The sequence below is a fragment of the Amblyomma mixtum genome, chromosome 4, assembly GCF_055824585.1.
Source record: "Amblyomma mixtum isolate Tamu chromosome 4, ASM5582458v1, whole genome shotgun sequence".
Classification (NCBI taxonomy): domain Eukaryota; kingdom Metazoa; phylum Arthropoda; class Arachnida; order Ixodida; family Ixodidae; genus Amblyomma; species Amblyomma mixtum.
The window spans coordinates 4,717,380-4,734,183 of NC_143015.1; the positions used below are offsets into that span (position 1 = coordinate 4,717,380).

General features: G+C 47.0%; 1 protein-coding gene across 1 annotated transcript in view; it reads left to right on the forward strand.

Annotated features, from left to right (window-relative positions):
- LOC149345523 (uncharacterized) overlaps positions 1–15,820 on the forward strand; it is a 61,881-nt gene extending 46,061 nt beyond the window's left edge. The window contains exons 4-5 of the mRNA XM_089541150.1: positions 13,791–14,609; positions 15,812–15,820. Coding sequence (XP_089397276.1) covers positions 13,791–14,609; positions 15,812–15,820 — 828 coding nt within the window. The remainder of the gene's footprint in view (positions 1–13,790; positions 14,610–15,811) is intronic.
- Positions 15,821–16,804: the final 984 nt, after the last annotated feature.

Here is a 16,804-nt window from a genome sequence, read left to right on the forward strand (position 1 = left end):
TGAAATGGTACAGACTGAACAGACAGACTATGCCGCCACCTCACCCGGGGCTTACCCGGAAGGAGGCAGTGTTATATAGACAGTTACAGACGGGGTCCCTGCTCACCCCGGTGCTAGCTAAGCACGTGTGTCCGAGTGTGCACGCGAGCGACATATGCAGACTGTGCGCGAAGGAGAGAGCCACCGCGGCTCACATCCTTTGGGACTGTAGCGTAAATCCGCGCGAAGCCAGCGAGAAGACGACGATCCCGCCGCAGCTAGAGGCTGCAACGAGGAGTTGTGATCAAAAGACACAACTCAAGGCCGTCCAGCAAGTCTCGGCAGCTCTCGAGAGGCAGCGACCGAGCGAAACCGAGGAGAGGGGGGCGGCACCCCCAGGAAGGGGGCGGCGGCCCTCTCGAACCCGCGGAAGTAGCGAGGGACGTAACAAGACCTCAAGGAGCACAACGCACGAGATTGACGTAGTGGCCGCGTCGCGGTAAAAGCTTGTCCTCCCTGCTTGGAGGGAGCCTAACCGACTCTGCAGGCTTTCTAAATAAAAGTTGTTCTCTCTCTCTCTCTCATGAGGAGAGGTAGGGGACAATATAAGCGGGTTTACCACGCTTTCACTTGGCGGGACAGTAGAAAGGGTATGCTGATGAAGACTGCAAACATAATTTCCACAACTGATAAAATGTTCATTCAGCGCTACCAATGAATCTTTAACATTCAGACTATGGTCATTTTGAGTAACACTCAATGTGTGTTCCTGCCCAATTTTAGCAGTTAAGTTTCTCACTTCATGCCAAATTTTTCTGGGATCATTAAAAATACGCGTAAATAGTTCCTCATAGTATTTAAGTTTGGCCGTTTTTATTTCCGTATTAACCTTATTGCGAAATTTCTTGTACCGAACAAGTTCACTCGCACCGCGACTCTTTATAAATGAATGGAACATTTTATTCCTCTCTTGTATTTTCCTGTACAGTGTGACATTTATCCATGGTTTCCTTACTTTTTTATGCTGGCTAGCCGTTGTTTGCACAGGGAAAGCTCTTTCGTAGCACGTAATAAAATAACTAAAAAATTTATTGTAAGCATCATTTGGGTTTGACTCATTTATTATCGATACCCAATTGACATTTTCAATAAGGATGCGAAAATGTTCCAGTGAACTTGAATTTATGCGGCGGTAATAATAAACACCCGTTCTACTTATGCTATTATGGTGCGGTATGAAGAAAAAAATTGGTAAATGGTCACTAATGTCTACAGACATAACGCCGGCTGACGAGTTTGGGGGATGTACATTTGTGATACACAAGTCTATCAGAGTGGAACTATGCTGGGTGTTACGTGTGGGTATAGTGATAGCGTTTGAACATGCGTAAGAGTTTATTAAAAGGTTAAGCTGCCTTGAACACGTGTCGTCGATCAACATATCTATATTCATGTCACCTAGAATTGCAAACGCTTTAACGGAGTTATTCAGATACGTCAACAGGTCCTCAAGAAAAGAAAAGAATTGGATTTTGCTCCCGCATGGTGGTCTGTACAACACTGCGGCTAAGGCACCGTTTAAGCGAAGTAAGAGGCATTCTACATTCTGATTTATCAGGGAAAATTCAGGGATGTCTTCGTGTTTTATAGTCTTTCTTACATATGCTGCCACGCCACCACCACTGTTGATGGCTCTGTTTCTTACGTGGCATACATAATCTTTAACCTGCATGGGACTATCGCGTTCGGTTAGCCATGTCTCCGAGAAGAACAATATGTCAAAGCGAGATCTAGTGAGTACAATTAAATCATGTATGCAGCCTTGTTTGTTTCTCATACTACGAGCGTTTATGTGTATCATAGAAAGAGACCTATTAAAGTCTGAGTAAGTCTGATTAAATGTTCTGTAATCATAAATAGCAACACTGAAAGCTGTTTACAGAGTCCATTTTCCTTAGTCATCCATGCCGCTCGTGTTCAAGTCATCTAACCTGTCATTTGATCTAGGTCTGCAGTACAGGCAATGTGGACAATAGTTGACGTGTCATTTTGCCGAGCTAGCACTTTTCCTCCGGCAGTCCACACATACTTCCATCCTATGTCCTTCTTCTTTTTCTTAGCAGCCCCTAACAGTTGTTTTGCTTTCCTTGTCAGATGTTCGTTGACATAGATATCTCCTGTTTCGTCAAACTCAAGTGTTTTTGCGTCAATTTTTGTTTTCCGTGCTTTGGCGAGAAAGGCATTCCTCTTGGTGCGTTGCACAAAGCGGACAATGAGGTTTGTCTCGTCATGTCTAGAAGTAGGGACTTTGTGGCAGACATCAATATCCTTTTCATCGATTTCTTCTTTCAGAAGTTCACCAATTTTCTTTACTGTTTTCACTGGTTCTGCATCAAAAGGAATACCTTTGATTTCCAAATTATAGGACCGCTGATAGCGCTCAAGTTCCTCAATATTTTCTGTCAGTTGAGCATTTTCAGCTTTAAGAGCCCTTTTCTCTTTTAAGACTTGCTGGATTTCTTGTCTTAGGTTCTTAATGTCTGCAATGTCTTGTTTCAATGTCTTGATTTCATCCCATGCTTCTTTTATCTCTTCAAGTTCCTCAAACAGCTCAGTGCGAAGATCTTCAACAGCCTTTTTAGCCATGGCTAATACACTTCACGCGACATGCACAGCGTTTACAAGCATGAAATTTCACTTTCTTTCGGCAGCAGTGCACAAAGAGATAAACAAACAGAAATACGATATTGATTTGTTCTCTTGTTCTCTTAATACGATATTGATTTGTTCTCGCTTTGTTCTCTTTTGTTTTTTGTTATCTTTTTTCTCATCGCCTGTCACTGCTGCCCGGTATAGGGGGCTGCGGCTCAGTCAAGCTGTCTATGACAGCTTTTTCTGCAGCTCCTCTGTCACTTTTTGAGGCAGAAATAAAATTATTATTATTATTATTATTATTATTATTATTATTATTATTATTATTATTATTATTATTATTTCCCTTACCTGCAAAAGCAGATTCGTTTAGTTGCGTTCTCGACGTGCACTGCTGCCCAAAATGCAGAAATGAAATTAATCGGGCCAACCTGCCCACTACTGCACTCTCCATGAATTCGGAGGGGGAGGAGCGACAAACCTCTCCTCCCCGCGTGCGGAAGATGAGGATCGACTGCTGACCGGCGATAGGGGCCACGCCTGATTAGCCGCTGACCGGAGGCATGAAGCGTATAGGCAAGTTTCTTTAGCAACCCGTTTACTTGGGTAAGAACAAGAACAAACGGCTACAAAACAAACCAAGCAATATTGCGAAAATACACAAGCGCGACGCAAATTACAAACACAGAATGAGAAAGCAACCCAAACAACTATTAACAAGAAGAGGAAAACATCAGAGTGAGAGCTATACAGAAACGCTACACGATTACAATGTACAAAGAATAGGTTTGGTTTATGGGGTTTAACGTCCCAAAGCGACTGAGGCTATGAGAGACGCCGTAGTGAAGGGCTCCGGAAATTTCGACCACCTGGGGTTCTTTAACGTGCACTGACATCGCACAGTACACGGGCCTCTAGAATTTCTCCTCCAAAGAAATTCCAGCCGCCGCGACCGGGATCGAACCCGCGTCTTTAGGGTCAGCAGCCGAGCACCATAACCGCTGAGCCACCGCGGCGGCTGTACAAAGAAAAGGACGAGAACAGCGACAGAACGAAGAAAAGAGCAGAGCGAGTGGTGAGAAACGGTGGCTTAGCTGCGTAGTGGCAAGGTCCGGTCTCAGGGAGCGTCGGGCTGCGGAAGCGCGCTGTGCTGATGGGGGCTTGCGGATACGGGCGAACTTGGGCCACGGCTCACGCGTCTTCCACGCGTCTTTCGGGGCCGCCGTCGCCTCGCTCTACGCGTCAGACACCCGCCTAGGCTCGCTTGCCGACCACTTCCCTGGCTGACCTCACACACGTCCGCACGCACCGAAATCTCCAAGCCAACTCCCCGGCTCGCCGTTTTCCCGCCACCGCGTTCCCGTGACAAACAACAAAAACAAACAAAAGCAAACGAATCCTCTCGGCCCCGTGCACCAACGATTTACAGATGTTGAGAGGGGGGGAGAGCAAACACGAAGAAACTGAAGGGGACGCGAAGGAGAGCTACGGTCCTAACGAGAAGCCTTCGAAGGTCGGGAATAGGGGGTGGGGGCATTCAACCGGCCGCTTCCCGTCCGTACCTCGTGAAAGCACTCGCTTCCCGGCGGTAATCCTGAGGAGGGGGCGGCGTAGCCTTGACCCCCCAGCGTCGCGAGGTGTCAGCCGCCCACACGGGGGGAGGCAAAATCATCGCCGCTGCGTAGCGACATGCCCGCATACAACCGGCGCCGTGGCCACCTGGGTGGGAAAAGAAAAAAGAAAAATATGGCATGCGCGCACTTTGTGACAGAACCCCCACGATAAGAATGTTATTCTTAATAGCATTTCAAAATCAAATGCACAAATGTCGTGCATGCACAAACACGTCTTGCCGAGCAAGGAAACACAGATAAAATACGCGCACTTCACGCACCATCTCGTCGCCTCATCAGTCTTCCCGACGGCTCGCCGGATCGCGCACTGCCCACCTCACGCAGTCACATCACAGTCACTGCAGACTGTTCCACACAGCACTTTCAGTCGAAACACTTAAACATTGCACATTACATCGAAAGAGCTCGGCACTGAAATGTAAAGCAACATACACAAATATCTTGCGCAGCACAGCATTCCCAAAACATAGGAAGACAAGCCACAAAATATGAAGGAAGGAAAAGGAATGTCTGCCCAGAAAGGGTGGAGCGTTGATCTCTCATGACCATCTAGGTTCCGGCCATGATAACCAGTGCCGGCCTCGCGTCTCCCTTTACTACGGCGCTGAGTGGCACTTCACCGTACCTCTTGGTGCGGAACTTTCCGCCCAAAAACTTTCTCCCGCCTACTTCGATGCTCAGACCGTCGATGCTGGAGATCGTTTGAGCGTCATACCAACCCTTCACCACGGCGTGAAAGCGGCTGTTGCCGTTTGAGCGTTTCACGATTCCGGTAGGAACCATGCAAATCCAGTGCCCTATATTTTGCAGGCTGCTATGAAGCACTGCAGGCTCTTTTTCCTCCCTTTCCTGATAGGCAGCCATGGAAGACGGGCACTGCCCGACGGGGCTTACCTGCGCGCCCGCTTTTGTCGAGCTGCACATATCCACAGTGCGGTAACCTGGTCTTTCGTGGGAATAGTCCCCTTGGCGGGTACCTAATGACTTTGCGTCATTTGTCGGTTGTGCGCTTGGCTGTGCGGAGACGGCAGTCTCGCAGCAACCGGCTCGCCCTACCCCCACGTATGACTGTACACATATATGCACTCCTGGCTGCTGGTCCGAAAACGGGTCATCTGTCACAGTAACCGACCCTGTTTCGGTTGTTTGTCGCGGTTCTAGCCGCGCGGGAACTGCAGCATCATGATGATGCACTGATTCCCCTACGGGGCACAACGGTGCTCCGTTCTCCCGGTCCGGCTCTACAGCCGACGCGTCCGAGCAATGCTCCTCGACTCTGACCGCTCCTTCGAGATCGGCCTTACTTCATGAGGGCCGGGGCATTCCACAGCCCGTTTCTCGGTCAGTCGCTCGGGAGCCGCGACATCGCCGGGATCTTTGTTCCCGAAAGACCGCCCCAGTGTCCCATTCTCTAGGTCAGGCTACACTGTTGCCTCCAATGTGACGTCTGAGGGTGGTGCCGGCGCTCGGCTGAACCGCTCTTCCAGCGTATTCGACTCAGGTGTTTCTGGACTCACCTCTACCCCGATCGCATGGTCGAGCTCACCACCTCGTCCTTTGACGATACAAAGTCCCCCCCCCCTTTGAACGTCTGCTCACCATGCTCGGGAGGTGCCCGTAAAACCACCTGGTCTGCTACCGGTGTCATTTCTGCAACCGCCCTGCAGTCGCCTTGCCGGTAATTCCGTTCTCCGGCCTCAAGCACCTTCCGTGCTGCCTCACCTGGCACTTCGCTTCCGTTTGAAGCGTAATCAGAGCCTTCGCTTCTGCTAAGCTTGCTCCTTGCTCGAAGAGCCTCAAGTTCTTTCTGCATCTCCAGCAGCCTGCGCGCTGAGCGTGCTTTGTCTAGCTCGTCCTCCTCGCGACGACGCTCCCGTAGCGCTATCCGCTCGTCGCACACAAAATGACGAAGGTCTGCTCCCTCGAGACCTAACGCCTTACCGCGCCCGATGAGTCTTTCTAAGTCCTCCATAGCGGACCCACTCTCAGCTGGGACAGCGCGCGCTATCTTACTTGAGCGCTATGCCTCGCGGTCAAGGCCAAACGTAGTCAGCAAGTCCTGTCGCGGACGCCAGTTTGTCAGGATATCGGGGGCGGCTACATGTTTGATTGGCGCCGAAGGTATAATTGTCGGGCCAACCTGCCCACTACTGCACTCTCCGTAAGTTCGGAGGGGGAGGAGCGACAAACCTCTCCACCCCGCGTGCGGAAGATGAGAATCGACTGCTGACCGGCGATAGGGGCACGCCTGATTAGCCGTTGACCGGAGGCATGAAGCGTATAGGCAAGTTTCTTTAGCAACCCTTTTACTTGGGTAAGAACAAGAACAAACGGCTACAAAACAAACCAATCCATCGTGGGAGGGAACAGCGCGAACAAGACGACAGACGAAGCAAGAGGACACAAAGACGAGTGCTGACTCGAAACTGAATTTTTTATTGAAAAAAGAAAACATATACATCACACTTACGTACGTGAACAAACAGAGCAACGAGCATTGGTCTAGCGGAATCAAGATCACCAAACGGACAATGTGCCACGTGGTGAACTCCGAACAAAGGCAACCCTGAGAACCGAAATGAAGCAAGTCACGAATTATCTAAAAACGATACTTCTTTGTCAACTAATGCCAAAGAAGGCTGGCTGATACACTGTGATTCTTTCTTCCGTATGAAATAAGCTTCCATAATCTAAAATCAGCCTAAAATCAGTGAGGAGAAAACTGGGCATAGGTAAAAACCAGATGTATGCGCTAAAAGACAAAGATGGCAATATCATCAGCAATATGGATAAGATAGTTGAATTAGCCGAATAGTTCTACACAAATCTATACAGTAGCGAATGTAATCATCAAGTTACTGGGGAAGGCAGTCGAGCACAGCAATGGGACATCCCGCCAGTAACGAAGGAGGAAGTAAAGAAAGCCTTAGGAGCAATGCTAAGAGGGAGAGCAGCTGGTGGGGATCAGGTAACAGCAGATTTGCTGAAGGACGGAGGAGAGATTGTGCTACAAAAACTAGCCACCCTGTATACGCAATGCCTTGTGACCTCGAGAGTACCAGAAGCTTGGAAGAACGCTAACATTATCTTAATTCATAAGAAAGGAGACGTCAAGGACTTGAAGAATTACAGACCGATCAGCTTATTGTCCGTTGCCTACAAGGTATTTACTAAGGTAATCGCTAATAGAATCAGGACAACCTTGGACTTTAGTCAACCAAATGATCAGGCAGGCTTTCGTAAAGGATACTCGACAATAGACCACATTCACACTATCAATCAGGTGATAGAGAAATGCGCAGAATATAACCAACCCCTATATATAGCCTTCATTGATTACGAGAAAGCATTCGACTCAGTGGAAACCCCAGCTGTCATGCAGGCATTGCGGAATCAGGGTGTGGAAGAGTGCTATGTGAAAATATTGGAAGATATTTATAACGACTGCACAGCTACTATAGTTCTCCATAAAGTCAGCAATAAAATTTCAATACGGAAAGGTGTCAGGCAGGGAGACACGATCTCGCCAATGCTCTTCACTGCCTGCTTACAGGAGGTATTCCGGGGACTGGAATGGGAAGAGTTGGGGATAAGAGTTAATGGAGAATACCTGAGTAATTTGCGATTCGTTGATGACATTGCCTTGCTAAGCCACTCAGGACAAGAACTGCAAAGCATGATCAATCAGCTAGACAGGCAGAGTAGAACGGTGGGGCTAAAAATTAACATGCAGAAAACCAAAGTAATGTTCAATAGCCTTGCAAGGGAACAGCAGTTCGCAATTGGTAGCGAGATGCTAGAAGTAGTAAGAGAATATGTCTACTTAGGGCAGGCAGTGACCGCAGATCCGGATCATGAGAGGGAAATAACTAGAAGAATAAGAATGGGGTGGAGCGCGTATGGCAGGTTCTCTCAGGTCATGAATGGTAGCTTACCAATATCCATGAAGAGAAAAGTATATAACAGCTGTATCCTACCGGTACTCACCTATGGGGTAGAAACGTGGAGGCTAACAAAGAGGGTTCAGCTTAAGTTAAGAACAACGCAGCGAGCTATGGAAAGGAAAATGATAGGTGTAACGTTAAGAGATCGGAAGAGGGCGGAGTGGGTGAGGGAACAAACGCGGGTTAATGACATCCTAGTTGAAATCAAGAGGAAGAAGTGGGCTTGGGCAGGGCATGTATTGCGAAGGAAAGATAACCGCTGGTCCTTAAGGGTAACGGAGTGGATTCCAAGAGAAAGCAAACGTAGCAGGGGACGGCAGAAAGTTAGGTGGGCGGATGAGATTAAGAAGTTTGCGGGGATACAGTGGCGGCAACTAGCAAAGGACAGGGTTGATTGGAGAGACATGGGAGAGGCCTTTGCCCTGCAGTGGGTGTAGTCAGGCTGATGATGATGATGATGATGAATTTCCCTGGTCAATTTATCCCGGTGTCTAAACAAAATTTTAGTTTTTGTGGCCAAAGGGCGGCACTTTTTCTGTTTCTTTTTATCATTTTCCTTCCCACAATCGCGGTAATCATCTTTCAGATGAGAGTATCTGGTGTCTGATAGTGAGTTAAGATGTTCCCTCAAGCGAACGTTAATACAGCGGCCTGTCTGACCAATGTAGACTTTTTTTGCACGAGAGTGGAAGCTCATAGACTACAGAGCATGCGCACTCCACCAACGGTGACCTGTGAGTACCACGGCATTTGAGGGAACATCGCCTGAGGGAACATCTTAACTCACTATCAGACACCAGATACTCTCATCTGAAAGATCATTGCCGCGATTTTGGGAAGGAAAATGATAAAAAGAAATAGAAAAACTGCCGTCCTTTGGTCACAAAAACTTAAATTTTGTTTAGACACCGGGATAAATTGACCAGGGTGATTATGGAAGCTTATTTCATACGGAAGAAAGAATCACAGTGTATCAGCCAGCCTTCTTTGGCATTAGTTGACAAAGAAGTATCGTTTTTAGATAATTCGTGACTTGCTTCATTTCGGTTCTCAGGGGTGCTTTTGTTCGGAGTTCACCACGTGACATATTGTTCGTTTGATGGTCTTGATTCCGCTAGACCAATGTTCGTTGCTCTGTTTGTTCACGTGAGTGTGATGTATATATGTTTTCTTTTTTCAATAAAAAATTCAGTTTCGAGTCAGCGCTCGTCTTTGTGTCCTCTTGCTTCGTCTGTCGTCTTGTTCGCGTTCTTCCCTCCCACGATGTATTATTACAAACTCGCCCAGCTATCCATCCTTCTTCAAAACAAACCAAGCAATATTGCTAAAATACACAAGCGCGACGCAAATTACAAACACAGAATGAGAAAGCAACACAAACAACTATTAACAAGAAGAGGAAAACATCAGAGTGAGAGCTATACAGCAACGCTACACGATTAAAGCAATGTACAAAGAATAGGACGAGAACAGCGACAGAACAAAGAAAAGAGCAGAGCGAGTGGTGAGGAACGGTGGCTTAGCTGCGTAGTGGCAAGGTCCGGTCGCAGGGAGCGTCGGGCTGCGGAAGCGCGCTGTGCTGATGGGGGGTTGCGGACACGGGCTAACTTGGGCCAGGGGTCATGCGTCTTCCACGCGTCTTTTGGGGCCGCCGTCACCGCGCTCTACGCGTCAGACACCCGCCTAGGCTCGCTTGTCGACCACTTCCCTGGCTGACCTCACACACGTCCGCACGCACCGAAATCTCCAAGCCAACTCCCCGGCTCGCCGTTTTCCCGCCACCGCGTTCCCGTGACAAACAACAAAAACAAACAAAAGCAAACGAATCCTCTCGGCCCCGTGCACCAACGATTTACAGATGTTGAGAAGGGGGGAGAACAAACACGAAGAAACTGAAGGGGACGCGAAGGAGAGCTACGGTCCTAACGAGAAGCCTTCGAAGGTCGGAAATAGGGGGTGGGGGCATTCAACCGGCCGCTTCCCGTCCGTTCCTCGTACTCACTTCCCGCACTCACTTCCCGGCGGTAATCCTGAGGAGGGGGCAGCGTAGCCTTGTCCCCCCAGCGTCGCGAGGGGTCAGCCGCCCACACGGGGGGAGGCAAAATTATCGCCGCTGCGTCGCGACATGCCCGCATACAACCGGCGCCGTGGCCACCTCGCTCGGAAAAGAAAAAAGAAAAATATGGCATGCGCGCACTTTGTGACAAAGAGACACATGTCAGTGAAATTGGTTCATAATTTGAGTGGTCAGAGCGATCTGGAGATTTGAAGACTGGTACAACTTTGCTTAATTTCCAGTCGTCTGGAGTCTGACTAGTGTTAAGAGACTGGGCGAAAATGAGTTGCATGATTGGGCTTGTGAAATATTTAGTTGCTTTGAAAATATTAGCAGGGCGGTTGTCTCGTCCAGGGGAAGTGGATATCTTAAGTTTATCGATGACTTTTAAAATACCCTCGGTTGTGATGGTAACAGGTGGCATAGGTGAATAATTTAGACTCGGCACGGAAAAGGTGCTTGCTGTTGGCTCCTGGGTAAACACGGACGTGAAATAGGAATTCATGACGTCGGAGCGCTCGGAAATTGGAACATCGGAGCCGTCTCCTGCCTTCAGGGAAATATTGTGCGAACTGTTTTTATTGGGCGTGAGCAAGTCCCAAAATTTCTTGGAGTTTACCCGCATTATCTCTAGGAGATTGTGACAGTAGAATTTTCGTTTTGAAAATCGTAATAACTGCGTGTATTTGTGCAGGATTGCAAAGTATTTGTCCCACTTCGCAGCGCATCCTGATTTCTTGGCATTGCGGAAGAGGCGTTTTTTCTTTCGCGACATCTTCAGCGCATTTGAGTACCATGGTTTATTGGCATCCCCTCGAATGCAGATAAGAGAGACGAAAGCTTCTATAAGCGATAAGATTTTCTCTTAAAAAAACAATACAAGTTGTTATTCGCGGATCTGCATTGTATGGAAATTTGAAATGTATGAAAAAATTCTTCAAGCTGGGAGTAATGCTTGTGAAATCGGCCTTGGAATAATCGCGGATGTATTTAGCAGACGGTTGGCGTGTAGGAATTTCAATTTACAGGTTGAAAGTTATAATACAGTGATCATGTTTTTGTTCACAGAGCAAAAAAAAAACGGGAAAGACTAAAGACGAAAGAGTAACACAAACAAATACAAACAGTAAACACAAACGTCTTTCGTCTTCCCCGTTCTTGTTGCGCTGTGAACAAAATCATGAATACTTACGAACTCGCCCAAATTTCTGCCTTGCTGATTAATACAGTGATCACTTAGACCACTAGCACACGAAAGCGATTGAACTAAGTTCTGGATTGGATACACCGACGAGGTCTACTATGCTTGAACCTCCAGTTGGCCCGCACACTGTTTGAGTAAGTTTAAAGGTAAGGACCAGATCGAAGAAATAATTTGATGGACGAGATGACGCAGTCAAGTAATCCCAATTGATGTCTGGGAAATTTAAGTCTCCGCGGAGTGTGAAGTTGAAATGAGAGGATCGAGACTGCAAGTCTTCAACAACAGAGTGAAAGTCACGAATGAAAGAAGAATCCATGTCGGGGGCTCGATTGTATGCTATTAGGATATTGGTGCAAGAGGGAAAATAAAATTTAATACACAGTATTTCGCTATGGCAGTTAATATCAACTGGGTTAGAATAAAAGAATTGTTTTCCCCAGAGCATGAATGTCGCCTCCCCTACGACCAACTCTGTCTCGCCGGTAGGAGTGAAATCATTGATTTTCATGCAAACGTTGAATAAGTAAAACTGGTTTGGGCGAGTTCGTTCATGTTGAAAGCAAAAACTGGTAATGGCGCAAGAAACGGGGACACAGAAGGCACACAAAAGACAGGACTGACGCCAACTTGCAACTGGGGCTTATTACACCAAGCCTGCCTTTTTTACCACAACCAAGTCGTATCAACAAATGCATTAATTTTGCACATATCAAACGGCAATTGATGCGAACACTGGCAACTAAGTATCGCTGAGTACTACAGAATCTAATCTAAAGGGAGCTTGGGATGCCAACTTCTTTTCTGGCCAGCAGAAACAATAACAACATCAAACAAGGCAAAAAAAATCAAGATAAAACAAACAAACAAGGCACTGGGGCATGACAAGACTACATAAATTATGACACGCGTGGTGAAGGCGAAAAAGAGCAAGAATCGAACGACTATGTGATAAAACCGCATGAAATATAGATGACCAACAATAACCAGGAAAAAAAACATGACCAACAGTAACAATAAGGGGGATGAAGTCTGAAGGTACAGCGCCTGGGGTCAAGTGAAAAAAAACTGAAGATCATTCCTGAAGAACCGTCGTCTCAGAGCCAAATTAAGAAGAACTTCTAGTTGGGCGAGTTGGCGCATACTGTTGTAGGTACGAATTGCGCACAAAAGACACACACAGGAAAAACACGAGGGAGACTGAAAGAGCGCAACTATCAACTGGTGTTTACTTGATTCAGTGCCGCTTTATAGGCAGTGTGCACACGTGCCTACAAATACAAAGAGGGGAAGGAGAGGATAAGGAGGCAAATCAACCCTGCGCGACAATCCATCAAAAACGCTCCAAAAAATTCTTTTCCGCGTTGTACAATGAAACGGAGGTGTCACTCACACACTTATCACCTCTTGCCTTGATGTGGTATGCCTCTAGAAGTTCACGGGAAGCTTTGTCATTACTCCTGCCCAGAATTCTGATGTTACTTAGCAGCGGCTCACAACCGGTGCATGCAATGCAATGAGCAGGCAAATTTGCTCCTTCTCTATTCCTAATTGAACGCTGATGCTCCCCTGCGCGTTCATTCACGCAGCGTCCTCTCTGGCCCACATACACGCGACCACACTTGAGCGGGATGAGATACACAACGCCCGTGGCGCATTTCACAAATTGTGCCGCATGCTTTATCTCGCATGCTCTTCGTCGAGCGCCTTCCACGCTGATCCTTGGGCACAACCCGGCGAGCTTGCGTGGCGCCGAAAACACCACAGGGTCGCCATGCCTATTTGCCACTTTTTTATGTTGTGGGCCACCTTGTGTATATACGGGACGACCGTAGTCTTTGTTCGTGGCAATCGCTCCTCGTTATTGGCGCGGTTTCCTTTTTTTTACCTTCCGAAGAAGGTTCTCGGCCACAGCTGAGATGACCTCGCAGGGGAAGCCGGCTGAAAGCAGCCTGTTTATCTGATTGTGAAAGCTGGTGTGCATTGCATGCGGGCATGATTTCGTCAGAGAAGATTCCAGGCACGGGCTAACTATGGCTCTCTTAACTATCTTCCAGTGGGCAGAATCATAGGGAAGAAGCCCTTTCTGCGCTCTCGGTGCGTAGTGCCAGCAGATGTGATGCAAACCAATCTCTAGTTTGAGATCTAAAAATTGCAACGAACCATGGTTCGGAAGTTCGTGCGTAAAATTTAAACCCTTCCCATAACGTTTAGAAAGAGTTAAAATGCTATCCACTGAATGAGTCAAGGTTTTTTGTTTTGTTTTTGACGGCGGACCTGGGCCCAACATGTCACTTACGAGGACGCTCTTCTACGTTCTGCAGGTTATCCTGGGCTCCGCCGCGTTACGAACTGGACACGTGTGGCCTGATGACATCTGTGGCTGCGATGGAAATCAACTTCACATCGACAACGCATCGGACTCGGTGTCGTCATTTGATGACACTGTTCTTCCAGCGACTGCATTCATCCATCGCACCGTGACGTCATCGGAGCTCACGGGTATAAGAGAATCGACACAGGAATTCACCTTCAGTGGGCATGGCGGACCTGGGCCGAACATGTCACTTACGAGGACGCTCTTCTACGTTCTGCAGGTTATCCTGGGCTCCGCCGCCTTACAAACTGGACACGTGTGGCCTGATGACATCTGTGACTGCGATGGAAATCAACTTCACATCGACAACGCATCGGACTCGGTGTCGTCATTTGATGACACTGTTCTTCCAGCGACTGCATTCATCCATCGCACCGTGACGTCATCGGAGCTCACGGGTATAAGAGAATCGACACAGGAATTCACCTTCAGTGGGCATGGCGGACCTGGGCCGAACATGTCACTTACGAGGACGCTCTTCTACGTTCTGCAGGTTATCCTGGGCTCCGCCGCCTTACAAACTGGACACGTGTGGCCTGATGACATCTGTGACTGCGATGGAAATCAACTTCACATCGACAACGCATCGGACTCGGTGTCGTCATTTGATGACACTGTTCTTCCAGCGACTGCATTCATCCATCGCACCGTGACGTCATCGGAGCTCACGAGTATAAAAGAATCGACACAGGAATTCACCTTCAGTGGGCACGGCGGACCTGGGCCCAACATGTCACTTACGAGGACGCTCTTCTACGTTCTGCAGGTTGGTAGCTATTCTAGCGCCATTCGTAGCGATTGCCGAGGTATCGTGGTCTTGCCGTGCCCCCTCCGTCGTCTTGCCTTGGCATATGAATGTTTTATTAATTGCAAGTTGATCCTTTGTGGCGACATCGAAACGAATCCTGGCCCGACTCAAAAGGAAGTTATTGAACAAATTTTAGACGGCCAGTTGTCTCTTCAAGCCGAAATCAGTGAAATGAAAGCAGAGCTAGTTAAGACTGTAAATATGGTAAGTGATCTGCAGAGCCTAATACAAAAAATGGAGAAAAAGCTGAACGAAACATCAACCTTCACCGAGCAGCCTCAGGAAATAAAAACAACTTTGAAATCAATTGAGAATGTGATTGGTTTTCAAGCCAAAAAACTGATCGATCTCGAAGATCGAAGCAGACGGTCCAACCTAATCATTCACGGTATTACTGAGGAACCTGACGAAACAGAAGCTACGCTGAAAGATAAAATAATCAAAGAAGTTTTCGAGGACAAGCTTCAAGTCAGCTGCTAATCTATCGGGCGCATTCATAGGTTGGGGCGTCGGAGCGACAAACGCCCTGTTATTCTCTATTTACAGAATTTTGCAGAAAAAAAGACAATAATGGAAAATGTTACAAAGCTGAAAGGCTCAGGAATATTAATTCAGAACGATTATTCCCAATCTACGCTGCTGACACGAAAACTACTATGGGATAGCGCGAAAGAAGAGAGGGATCAAAAAAAGAAGGCCACCCTTATTCATGACAAGCTAAAAGTGGATAAAGATATGTTTTTCTGGGGTAAATCGCAAAATAAACGCGTTAAGATAGTCTACTCGGATAAGAGAGTAGATCAGCAGGACAAGGCATGACGTGATATGCAAGATCAGAGCAAACATTTGCGCATAATAAACATTAACTCGCGTAGTTTAGTTAGTAAGACAGACTTGCTTGAAATAGCGCTATTACACCATGATCCGCACGTTGCAGTGATTACTGAGACATGGCTTCACAGTGATGTAAATGATGAGGACGTTTTCCCTCCTTCTTACACTGTATTTCGAAAACACAGGGAATCTAGGGGTGGTGGAGTGGCTGTCCTAATTAAAAAACAAATTGAAGGCGTTTTGCAAGATGACGTACATGATATCGAATGCCTATCTGTGAAACTCTCCTGTTGGGGACAAAACTTTGTTTTATATGCTCTTTATAGACCCCCTAGTTCTGGAACCGACTTCTTAACTAAACTAGAAAATCATCTCTTACAGTACCAAAACAGTAAAATTTTATTGATCGGCGACTTCAACTTGCCAGGTGTGGATTGGGAACTTCTTGAGTGTCTCGGTGCTTCCACAAAGCAAGCCAATATATTGTTTAAAATAACGCTTACCCACAACCTGACGCAAATAGTTCAGGAACCAACCCGTAAAGTCGGTTCCACGAATTCGTTGTTAGATTTACTGTTCGTACCTCGCGACGTTGTGAATTTCACTGTTTCTGTGGAACAAGGCCTGTCTGACCACCACTTGGTTAGTGCTTCATTTCCCCTAGCACGGCAAACAAAAAAGAAACCCTCATCTTCACGTTACTTTAAAGATTATTCGCGTGCCAATGACGCGTCTGTCATTGAACATCTGGAAACTTGCCTTGTTGATTTCGATGACGCCGATGTCTGCGTACTTTGGGACAGTTTCAAAAGAATCTGTTCGTATTGCATCAATACTTTTGTACCAAACAGGCACAAAAAAGAAAGAAATGAAACACCATGGATGACACGCAATATAATTCAAATGAGGCGAAGGGTAAAACGACACAAGAAGAAACGCACAGATCCTGATGTGCTCAAGGAATTACTGGACAACCTAGCACGTGCGTTACGTGATTCAAAAGATTATTCCTTCAACACATCCCTTCAAAATTTTATAAAAACCGAGCCAAGTAAGTTTTGGAATTATATTAGTGAAAAAAAGAAAGCAGTCACACAAATTTTGGTGGATAACACTACGGTATGCGATCCAAAGGCTATTGCTCAGCATTTTAATAGTTATTTTCAAAGTGTATTTTCTGCCCCGAGCACATGTACCGACAATAGCCGAGTGTATTATCATCATCATCATCATCATTTATTGAACCCTTAAAGATCCCGTCTGGGACATTACATAAGGGGGGGGGGGGGAGACAGTGATGTGAAACAGTCATACAAATG